General features: G+C 43.8%; 1 protein-coding gene and 1 long non-coding RNA gene across 2 annotated transcripts in view; both read left to right on the top strand.

Moving 5' to 3' along the window:
• The window catches only part of LOC106811466, a 2,953-nt gene extending 610 nt beyond the window's left edge, over positions 1 to 2,343 (top strand). The window contains exon 2 of the mRNA XM_014815091.1: positions 244 to 2,343. Within this exon, the coding sequence (XP_014670577.1) occupies positions 252 to 1,745 (1,494 nt within the window). The 5' untranslated portion in view covers positions 244 to 251 and the 3' untranslated portion in view covers positions 1,746 to 2,343. The remainder of the gene's footprint in view (positions 1 to 243) is intronic.
• Positions 2,344 to 10,758: 8,415 nt separating this feature from the next.
• The window catches only part of LOC106811497, a 61,856-nt gene continuing 60,516 nt past the window's right edge, over positions 10,759 to 12,098 (top strand). The window contains exon 1 of the long non-coding RNA XR_001394150.1: positions 10,759 to 10,947. This is a non-coding gene — a long non-coding RNA (uncharacterized LOC106811497). The remainder of the gene's footprint in view (positions 10,948 to 12,098) is intronic.

Below are 12,098 nucleotides of genomic sequence, written 5' to 3'. Positions count from 1 at the left end.
GTAGTCGTGTGTCGTTGTTGTGTGTGTGTGTGTAGTGTGTTGTGTGGTGTAGTGTGTGTGTTAGTGTGTGTGTGTTAGTTGTTGTGTCGTGTGTGTGTGTGTGTGTGTGTGTGTGTGTGTGTGTGTGTGTGTGTGTGTTGTTTGTGCGGTTGTGGATGCGTGCATGGACGCGTGCGTGCATACGTGCGTGTATAAATACAGAATACCATAGACAATAAAACATTTCCTAATTGCTTTTAACAGAAGGCGCCATGATGCGCTATACCTTTCTGCTATTGACTCTGTCAATGTACTACGTCCAGCCGTTGTTCCTGGATGCGACCGATGAAAGACTGCATCTCTACGACTCCAAACAGGATTTAAGAAACGAAGTGCTACGACCGAACATTCCAGTAGTAGGAAATAGTGACCCGCGGCGGAGTGAAGATGAATATTACGACAATGAAGAGACTGATGATAAGTATGACGCCAAGCCAACAAGATACTCGAAGTTTAGATCCCTAAAGACTGATAGACCGGATTCTCAAGAGACGGAAAGAGCAGGTGACTACCGCCCTGACAGCTATCTTGATTATGCCGTCATGCCATCCAACGACTTAGGACTTCAACTTGTCTTGTCTGTCATTACGACAAATGACAATAATTCAGGGGAAAGATACCGTCGACCGTTCCTGTTTTCACCCTCCGAACTGTTGACGGCACAGGGCCCGTCGTTGTCGCGGCAGTTTAGTGACGACGTTGGCCATATGCCCGTGTTTGACCCCCGAATGATTCGCGATGTATTCCCGTTTTCAAGCAGACGCGACAATGCCTTCAGGCGCGAGTGGTCCCAGCCCCGAATCTTCCCCGACAGGCCGTCCATAGTGGACATCCCGGCAGATCCATACCAGTTAATGACATCTGAGGAGTTTCTACCGCAGGTGCTAGGCGCACCAATGCGGCAACCGTTGGAGGGATATGAAGGCGAGCAGCTTTTGGCTCGTGACGTTCACGATATCTTTCCGTTTGCGAGCAGGCGAGGCAATGCGTACAGACGCGACTGGGCCTTGTCCCGAAGCCATCCCGACAGGGAAATGGCACTAGGGGCCGCGCCGGTAGCACCATACCCGGTAATGGCATATGAAGACATTTTACCAGAGGCGCTAGCTCCACCAGCGCAGCAGTATCAAGGCGAGCAGGTCTTACGCACCGAGGTTCCTGCCATCCTTCCATTTCCACCCAGTGGTTACAGTGACGCCATTGACGTGCCACACCGCGACAGTGACGATAATACGCAGCGACCCGGAGCATCTCTACGCACGCACCAGTTTCCACGTTACGACGTCTTTGCGCCGGACTCCTTGAGGGAGCAATTTCAGCTTCGGGGAATGCAGCAACAGCGATACAGGACGGCTCGTGATAGATACCCCTTCTTAGGCGAGCGAGGCAACGCATACAGACCCACACGGGACCATGACGAGCCGGAGCCAGAGCAGGAAGAACAAAATCTATCTGAGGAAGAAGCCAGTTATGGCCAGGATATGGCTTCCGCGTACGCACAGGCTAACGCCGAGCAGCAGCAGCTACGGATACCTGACCGAGAAGATATGCACAGACGGTTTCCGTTCCTAAGCAGACGCGGGAATGCATACAGACGCGATTGGGCGCTCAACGGTGAGCAACGGGAACACGAACCAAAGCGAGGCCCAGCTCCCGAAAACAGACTAGCGGACCATCAAACCCTGCCACAAGCTGATCGCGTATAGCTGATTCCCAAACACCAATGAATACTATATATACTCATATAAAAGGGCCAACTACACTGGCCGCTTCCCTATCTAAACTGTTAAATTCGCGTGGGTGATTTAATATGTGTGTAATTATCATAGCAGCGGTATAATTCGGATATATGCTAAACATGTACGTCCGATTCGCTCGCTTCGAGTCGATAATGTTAATAACGGTTTTAAAAAAGAACACTTTATGCAAACGAGCATCCGTAAATTAAAACCGCACAGCGTTGTGGGACATTGTGTAAAGGAAATCACATGTTCAGGGGAAATTCATGCGTTCGTTAATTCGGATGCAAATCGCATTAGAATGCTCTTGCGGAGTAGTCTATGGTTTCCTTTCATCGCTACGTTGTTATCGCGACAACTCGCGCCATCGTACCTGGCACGGCGTTGAATATCACGGAGAGTCGGGCGCAAATATTTCACAGCGCAATGAATTGAAATTATTATCGCCAGCGCGCGAACGCACGAGTTTTATATTGCTGAATCGTATACAGATAAGCATGCATATGAATAATAAATATAAGGTTTATGTCGCATAATGTATAATAAAATATTTTTATAATAATGACATATTATTCCATCTTTTTGATATACGGCTATTTCTGATTCGTCACTTATGTCTAGCGCGTGCATACCCATCATGGCAGCTTACAGAAGCAGTTTCTATTGTAATCTATCTATGCTTGTCACTACCTATATACTAAACACGCAGATATCGAGAGCCTCTTTGCTGTTTAAACATTCTACTAAAAAGCACTATTTCATGCGCTGAGATATCACCATAACTAGCAGTTTAACGTTAGCTGTGTTTATCGTTATAAGCAGACCTGGCAAAGTGTTCGGGAAATAACAAAAACAACAAAATTCGGAGCGATGCTGTAGGTATAATCCCCTACATTTAATATAAATTCAAATCGATATCAAAGATCGCTCAATGTACGTAATTAAAACTGTTAAGTGGGGGGAAGGTATCTGAACACGCATCATAGCAAAACCAGCGATGCTTGCGGAAACCTAGGGCCCGTTGTCAGAAACATCGTAAATATAGGGCAAATGTTAATGCTATAAAATAGCGCATACGACTAACGTTAATGCACGACAAAATGTTAAGACTAATTTTGTTTCTGGCAACGCGCCCCTAGTTCGCAGTCTGCGAGGCTGCGCAACTTTGCACCGCGGGGTTCGTCGACCTTGAAGGAGGTATAGGTTGCAGGTAGAATTACACACCCATTATGCAAGCTGATGATCAGGGATGACACACCGCATACGTCACGGCACGGGATGTATTTTTTATCGTTTACGGGGCTTCTAATTACAACGCCCATGCATCCGAACAACTCACGTGAGCTTCTTTATAGCTACTGTCACATGTCAACGGCACTTTCCTTTATATATAGGCTGGCATCGAATCAGCTTGGCAGGGTAGGAGCCAGGGTAACGGCCCTCATGGGCGCTGATCAGGCAGACTTGTACGTACAGTTCATACACAATGCAACATCCAGGGTGTGCCAACAGCATCCAGTGGGGTTATCTATAGTAGGTATATAGTTGGGCGTATCTAGTAGGGTATATCTAGTTGCAACCTTGGAATACACGCCGGCTTCATTTAGGGAATATCGGGCTACCTACGTGCATGTATTGTGTTACATAATATATACCAGCCGCGAGTGTGACACACACACACACACCAGGCCCGTAGCCAGCTTTATATTGGGAGGGGGGGTTCGTTTTTCAATGTTGGCAATTTGCTCGGCAGGGGTGTGTACAGGATTTGTACCAGGGGGGGGGAGGGCTCTAACGTAACCCAAAGTTGCGAGCACGCGAAGGGGGGGTCTGGGGGTCTAAATCCCTTTAAAAATTTTAAAATTAGACCCCCTCAGATGCATTTTCTGCGCGAGCAAGGGGGGGTCCGGACTCCCTGGACCCCCCTGTACACGCCCCTGCTCGGGCGCGAAGCGACCAGGCGAGGGAGCCAAGCGACCGAGCGGGGGGAGGGTGTGGGAGGGGGGTGTTCACTGTTTATTACACTTTTTTATTACACTAAAATGGAGCGACCTGAGGTGAAATTCTTGCAAATTTTCAAAAAAAATATTTTTTTGCTTTGGGGGGGGGGTTGTTCCCCCCCCCTGGCTACGGGCCTGCACACACACACACACACACACACACACACACACACACACACACACACACACACACACACACACACACACACACACACACACACACACACACACATTCACGTGCTCGTTACACGTGAGAGTTTATCACACACGGACGGTCTGGAGTGCATGTACCGAGTTACGGTTACCGCAGTTCCGATACAGGGTCGCCTGTATTTGATTTTGTTTTGTTTTTGTTTTTGTAATTCAGAGACGCTGCGTGAAGAACCTGTATGTTCATCATGAACAGCTCTCACGATGCGAGTACGCCTACGTATTTACCCTCAATTTGTCATAGGGATCTGCTTAAAAGAATAAGGGGTCGTATATGTATGGCATAATAAAGTTCGTCACACCATATAAACAAAGATATCAAGGATTTTTCTTATAGAATATGTTTGCTGAATTATGATTCAGTTCTCTTTGCGGTGGTTGACCATTTTCATAAGCTAACTTGTATCAAGAGTGCATAATAGAGATTATGCACTATTATCTCTATATTATCTCTATAATCTCTATTATGCACTCTTGCTTGTATGTATATAGCTCGTATAGCTCGTATTAGTGATAGTAGTAAACACGATAGAATTTGATCGTATTCGCTCGACGTAAAACTAAATAAGAAATCTCCAACTTAAGTTGGCTATATATATTTAAAATACAGCCATAAAAAATCACGCTGAGTGATTAATCAGAGTTCTATTATAGTAATAAGCACTAGCATTTATCTCGTTTCAGTTCGCCGTAGCTCTCGAATTTCAAGCGACGGCGCCTATAATACATGGTTTGACCATATCAACAACGTAAATCCAAGCCACGCGATGTCATTTTCATGTGCACGTACTAGCTGTTGACCGAGCGCGCATGCCGGGAACAAAATACATACCCCATGCTGGCATTTTGGTAAATGATGATAAATGCTAAGTATACACAGTTCTCCAAATGGAGTCAGTCACCTTAGAGAAAGGAGACTTCACCGATCTTCAAGATTTTCCGGTTAGAGACTTTCTGGGACAGGCAAATAGTTGGCGGTGTGTCTAGACTAGACGGCACAAGCTTTACTGAGAGCCGCGGTGGAAATAGTTGTAGGTATACTGCCTGGGTACAGACGGGTGCATACTTTGCTTCCAAAGAAAGGTTAACTTTGGCACTATAGTAACACAGCTGTCCCGATGCACAGATCGGCTGATAGGAAGACAACGCACACGTAAATATCGGTACAGGTGAAGACATTGGGGGCTGGTACCAGTATACCTGACGCTTGCCAACCATGTTTTAAGGCCATGGATTGTCTTTTATCAGTGCGATCGTTTCAGCACCAAGGCGGCTTTACATTAGTTTTAGTTGGTCAGCCAATATGTCATGTGACCTACAAGAGGTCGCCTATATTGCGGGTTGGAATTGTTAGATTGTCGTGCACGCAGAGTATATACCTTAGATAGTTCTTTTTAGATTCAAGCCACTTAATATTGGTTGGAATGTTTAAACACCGCTCCAGCTTGGGTAAATTAATATAATCAGGTTAATTATCAGTTTAATTGATGACATGGTCAACGATGGTACATACACATTACGCAATTACGTGTCACGTAAGTACTCACAGAAAAACTCGACGACACTACTATACATTTTTCTCAAGTAGGTATAACCATAGTCGAATAGGGGTTGTTTCCGTTCAAATGTGCTGTTCTATTCATCGCGTCCTAGCACGCACAGGCCCAGTAGGCCGCTAACCCTCGACAAAATAGAGCACGTTAATGTGTAAGCACGCAAAGTTTTTAGTAGACCTATCATAGTCTTAAGCGTCCTGAAGAAGAGATGGGGCCGAGTAGCACACGCTATCATTATCGATCAAAGACCTTGCCACTAAATGCTGAGGGTGGAGATCTTTTCCGGGTCATCGCAGCTCAATACTCTGCAAGATCGCGACTAATAGCTATAATAGCTATATAGTCAAATATCCGCATGGATAGCTGGAAGTATGCATTGCACACGAGAACGGAAAAAATCGATATGCGAGATTCTTTGGGCGGATGAATTCACGCAGATGCTAACGTTTTGAATCCCATTATGCAAATACACCCCCAGATTTGACAATATGGTTACCTTAGCGCATAAGAGCATCGAATCACACAAGCAGGAGTGAATAAATGTGTTTTAATTAATTCTTGATGTACACAAGAGTTTAAGTTCAAGTATGCAACGTACAATGTTCAACAATACATGCACATCTCAGGGGCGTGTACAGAATTTTGACCAGGAGGATGTCTAACCGTAACCCAAACTTGCGAGCACGCAAAGGGGGGGGGGTGGCCCTCCCCCATAATTTTTTTGAAATTAGACCTCCTCAGATGCGTTTACTGCGCGAGCAGGGGGGGGGGTCCGGACCCCCTAGACCTCCCTTGTACACGCCCCTGCATCAAGAGTACATAATCTCTATTATGTACTCTTGATGCACATACACATTATACGTGTACTTCCGATTCATGTGATGCAATACATATATATATATATACGTAATCCACTCTCATTTAGTAATTATGTAGCAAGGTATGCACTTAATTTCTCATTACGCAAAGGTTGGATCTTGTAAGTAGTTGAGTTCAACGCCATCATTTAAGCAAACAAGTTTCAAGAGTATACTGTAAACAGATAGATGGATCTGGATTTCCGTTGATCTAGTTCGCAGTAACAGTTTAACCAAACCTAAATCACACGATCGGGTCATAGAACTTTGCAGTTAGACCTCGGAGGTAAACGCTGTGGTGACCTCGGAGGTAACGGCAATATTTTGTCTACTACCAAAGAGCTTATAATAATCATTATAAGCTCTTTGCTGCTACTGAGAAAATCGCACAAACTTGCCCGAACAAGTGTTATAAATTCGACCTCAAATTGTAACTCGAAACACGATATATGTGCCTTATGTTTCATTTTGATTTAACAGAGTAATGTTCCAATATATTAACCTTTGACATTTTTTCGAAAAAATACATATGCATACTTGCCCTAACGCCATGTAGGTTGATTGACTGTACCTTTTGATATGCGAACGGTCCCTCCCTACAACCGGGGGCGGCCGCGGGCAATTTTAATGCCCTGGGCAAACGATAACCTTGGCGTCCGCAATTTCATAAAGGCGAAAATAACTCAAACATAAAAATCTGCATTTATTTTCTCAGTAATTGGCATTTGAAATGAAGTATGCAACATGAAAAATGCGTACATGAAAACACGTTTTCTCTTTTCATTACGTTAAGGCATGACAGTGTACTTCTGCTTTCCGCAAATTTGGAAATAAAATAGGAAGAGAAATCGTGTAATCATCGTGTGATATGTTAGTGGATTTTTAACCCGAGAAACATCATGCTGCTTTTGAATCAAGCTCCCAGTTCGTGCGTGTGCGTGTGCGCGTGTGTGTGTGCGTGTGCGTGCGTGCGTGCGTGCGTGTGCGTGTATGCGTGTGCGTGTGTGCGCCCGAGCGCGTGTGTGCGCGCGCGTGCGTGCGTCCGTACGTGCGTGCGCGCGCGTGTGTTCGCAATAAGCTTTTCAGTAGAGGTATATCGTCATTCTTTCCGTGAACAAAGATAGAGACCAACTAGTGTAATAACTCGCTGATTCCATATTGTGTTCAAGATGATTACCTACGTTTTAACCCGCTTACTCGAACTTTATCGTATATGATATGATGCTATGGAAACCACCACAACGAAATCGCCTACAAACACGTGAAGAATTCAGTGACTACATATTCAAGCCAACAAAATGAGTTTGGACAGTAAAAAACGTAGCCAACATCCATCCGCAGTATTTACAGTCATGGCTGCAATAATGTTTCCAGGTACGATTTGTATAGAAACAGGTCGTGAAGATATACCGACCGATTATCTGCGCACGCCACTACGTCTACGGTACTTTCTTCCCGCATGTCAGCTATTCAAGACACTTGCCATATTATTCTGCTGAGTTCTAAGCCGCAGAAATCCTAAGCTCTGGATTCGGTAGACCGTTCTCTCGGTACCTTGTCCGCTGCACGCACGCAGCAAAGTCTAACCGAACAAAGAAGTGTGCTGACTTTGAAGTGACACTAATCTTTGTGTTTACCCTCAATAACCTACAAACCATCACACGAAAGGCCACGCACGGACCGAATTTCTGACCCAAGAAATCAGCCAAATGGCAGGCGATCGGGCCTACATGGATGACCTCCCTCGCTGGCGGACAGACACAGCAGGAGAGAAGCCACTTAAACCGAGTCGAATTCGAATGCAAGGAGACTTTATCGGCGCGCCGCTCGTTCGAGCGTCTCACGCTGTAACATGTGTCAGAACGTGACAGGTATAACGACCACCGCCGAATCCCCGCGAAATTCTCGACTGCGTCCGAAAATGCCATTATACGACACACGTGCCTATGAGGCCCGCAACTGTAAGTGTTTTATTACTAGCCGTCGCTCTGCTGCCGTTGCTAGCTTTCGAGTCGGTTCCTCCGTTACAAAGAACTTGTGGTCCTTGCGGTACATTTTACGTACCGTATATATATCGCGGAGTTGTCGCTGTAATTATAGAAAACGATGGAACTTCTTTTCTGAATCGGTGATGGCGTTTATGTCTGCGACCAATAGGATTACGCAGTTCGTACATCCCACCATTCTAGTTTGGTTATAATTCTCGTAATACCTGCCATTATGTATCATTCTAACCCGCTCTGTTGTTTATAGATGTCAGTCATGTTCATGTACTATGTCTGCGTCTGTGTCTGTGTCTGAAGCTCTGTCTACCATGTCTGACCGCAAAATCGCAAAAATATTCACAATAAATTCACAATAAAATTCACAATTCACAATTTCACAATTCACAATTTCACAATTTCACAATTTCACATTTTCAAATTCATTTTCAATTTCACATTTCACATTTCAATTTCACATTTCACAATTTCACAATTCACAAATTCACAATAAATTCACAATAAATACACAATAAATATTCACAATGGATAAATGTTGTTCAAGCCTTGAAACGGATTGAATTATTATCCGTGTTGATTTAATTATTGGGTGCTTCAGGCGTTGAAATGTTATTCAGGTGTGAACGCGCGGTCTTTTATTGACAATTAAAGCCATCACATAAAACAGTTATATTTTGCATTTTATTTCGCATTCCATTATTGGCAGTGATGGAGATTTATTATAATATACTAATATAATTTAATTTAATATAATATAATATAAAATATTATAATATAATATAATATAATAATATATTATATTATATTATAATATAATATAATATAATATAATATAATTTATTATAATATACTTAGAATATATAAATGTAAAATTATAATCATTTATTACAACACACCTGAGATTTATTATAAACTGCGACACGCTCCATACGTTAACGGAGTGAAAAGATCAGCTGCGCATCATGTTCATTCCTCTTCTACTTTCTTTCTTCATTCTTCCTCTCTTCTCCTGCATTAATCCTCTGCAGATGGAGCAGCGAGTTCAGAGATGTGCTTGGAAACTGATACACTACTACTAAACAAGCGCATATACTGCGCGCGACATTACACCTTGATCTCGCGAATACGTTTCTTTCCTGAATAAACAAGTATACGCAGTGACGTCGATCAGCAGCAGTATCTGGGCGAGTAAATTCGATCACCTCTTATTAAACACGTGAAACCGCACGAAAATACCCTACGAATGGGAAACGGGCAACTAAATATAGCCTTCTGTAGAATAAAAACTGAATAGATCCCGCCCAATCTCTGGTGCGCGGCATTTCGCATTTAGCACGAGCCCCGAAACACCCCTATCACGGTCTCAGCGATACAGCCGTAATGCGAACCGGAAGAAGTCGACGGTCGGCCTTTAAAATGAGCAGCCGACTGCAGTGCGACAGGAAAGTCGTATCCGGTGACGTCAGAGCTTGGCGGAAGCATCGGAGTTTCAGGTCCAGTAGGCGGTTATCTGGTTTCCGTGCATGCATGACTACCTAGCAGCTGCTGCGAGCTCACTACGTGCAAGGTTTCATCGTGACAAGTGGAGTGAATCGGGCGCCGGACTGTGAATATGATGGTGATATGAGCATATATATTTATAATCTATGAGCGCACTTCTTTATATAGGCTTTACATATTTACAAATTTTAGCAACAATCCTAATTAACCACAAAGGCTACATCATTAAACCACAGTGCTGACAGCAAGACAACCTGCAAATTTTAAACGTATACACGGAAGGGGACTCGAACATTTATGTTAACTCACCTCGCGTCTTATCTGTTCTTGCGACTGTACGTATAAGTATTGCTGTATCTGATGGTGCAAAATAAATCTATCTACCTATCTTTATTACACCTTGTTCACATTCGACATGCTAGTGATTACGTACCAGTTATAACTGGGAGCAACTGAATATTTTGTAAACCTCGAATAATAAAAGGTCGACAGAACTCCTGCGCAAGGATAATTAGACAAATTAATTTTGCTTTCCTATAGCGAAAATTAACCGGTCGCTCTAGTATAGGCGAGAGCGCAGTAACAATCGCTGAAGATTCGAGCGTATAAATTCGAGAGTGACCCGTCGATTGCATATACGTATGTAAATACGAGATGCGCTGTTTATAGCGAGTCGTGAGGCGCGCGGGCTTCATAAACCCCATCCGAGTCTCACGGTCATTAGTTACTCGCGGTCAGCATCAGTGCGAGCCTCAGCAGCAGCAGCAGTAGCAGCATCAGTAGTAATAGTAGCAGCAGCAGCGACGGCAGCAGCATCAGTAGTAATAGTAGCAGCAGCAGCGACGGCAGCGGCAGAAGTCGACTGCCGGCTCAGACCAGCTTGTCGTCTACGCGCAGCAGATAGCCGATCGCTCATCTCAAATAAACTTCTTATACGGTCTCGATGTGAGTGAGTGTTCGCACTTTGGTTTTAAATACGTGGTGCCCGGGTGATGCAGCCGAGTGACGGAGATTCGTTTAGACGTCAGATGCTAAGTTCTTTTGTAAGTATACAAATTTTGTAGTACAATTAACGATTAATATATAGTATAGATGATGTTATCTATCATGATTCTGAGCTATTGATCTATGCTACGGCCGCGACTGTTCATACGAGCCCGTAACAAGACACTCTTATTTATATGAGTGTTGCAAACATCAAAGCAGTAGCGTTTGTTGCATTAAATGAAAACCGCTATTGTTATACCCACGATATATATATATATACCGTCGATATATATATATATATATATATATATATATACATATATATATAGCTTCAGGTGTACTGTTACCTAAAACTCCCGATGCTCGTGCAGGCAGACGATGATGGATTGATGTTAGTAAATGAATGATCACCGTGTTTGCCTACTCGTGAGCTCACGATCATGAAACATGTCAATTAGGAAGGTTTATGATGGTATAATGACCGATTACACATTCTCGTATGCGTTATGCAGAATTTTACCGTTTTCACGACAGGGCTTTCCATCAGATAATCAGTCCGTTCACATAAGCAGTAAGAAACGCGCGTGTATATGTGTCATTATCATAGGTTCACGCGGTCAGAATAAAGATTCTTAGATTATGTACTATTTCGTGTCTTGTGATCGATATTACATCATATACATCTGCTGCCTGCTGCTCTTCCTTTAATAAGTTAATGAGTATACAGTATAAGCGTGTCGTTAGCTGTGTATCGCAGCAGGGGTTCTTGTCGCGCTATAAACAGGCTATAGATAACGCGATTATCATATCAGTATTGATTGAGAACACAAATTTCTGTCAGCTTAAAATTTATGAACGGGGCCGGTGAATTATGTTGTTGCTAGTCATACGCGCTAATAGCTACTGTGGGCTACAACGAAGTTCTACTGATTGATATAATCACACAACGCCCTCACGTAGCGCGTATATTAACCACGTTTGTCTCGTTTGGGCATTTTTTATTATCATTTTCACGTACGAGAAAGAGAGAGAGACAAACAGAGAGAGAGAGAGAAAGAGAGAGAGGGAGGGGGAATGGATGCGTGCGTGTATATACGCGCGTGCGAGGGTGTGCGTTCGCGCGCCGGTGTTAATCTCTATGTCTCTCTCTGCCTCTCTCTCTCTCTCTCTCTCTTTCGCGCGCTCTCTCTCTCTCTCTCTCTCTCTT

Source organism: Priapulus caudatus, unplaced genomic scaffold (assembly GCF_000485595.1).
Source record: "Priapulus caudatus unplaced genomic scaffold, Priapulus_caudatus-5.0.1 Scaffold19, whole genome shotgun sequence".
Lineage (NCBI taxonomy): Eukaryota > Metazoa > Priapulida > Priapulimorpha > Priapulimorphida > Priapulidae > Priapulus > Priapulus caudatus.
Note: the sequence above shows the minus strand (reverse complement) of the source record. Positions and strands in the feature narration are given on the sequence as shown.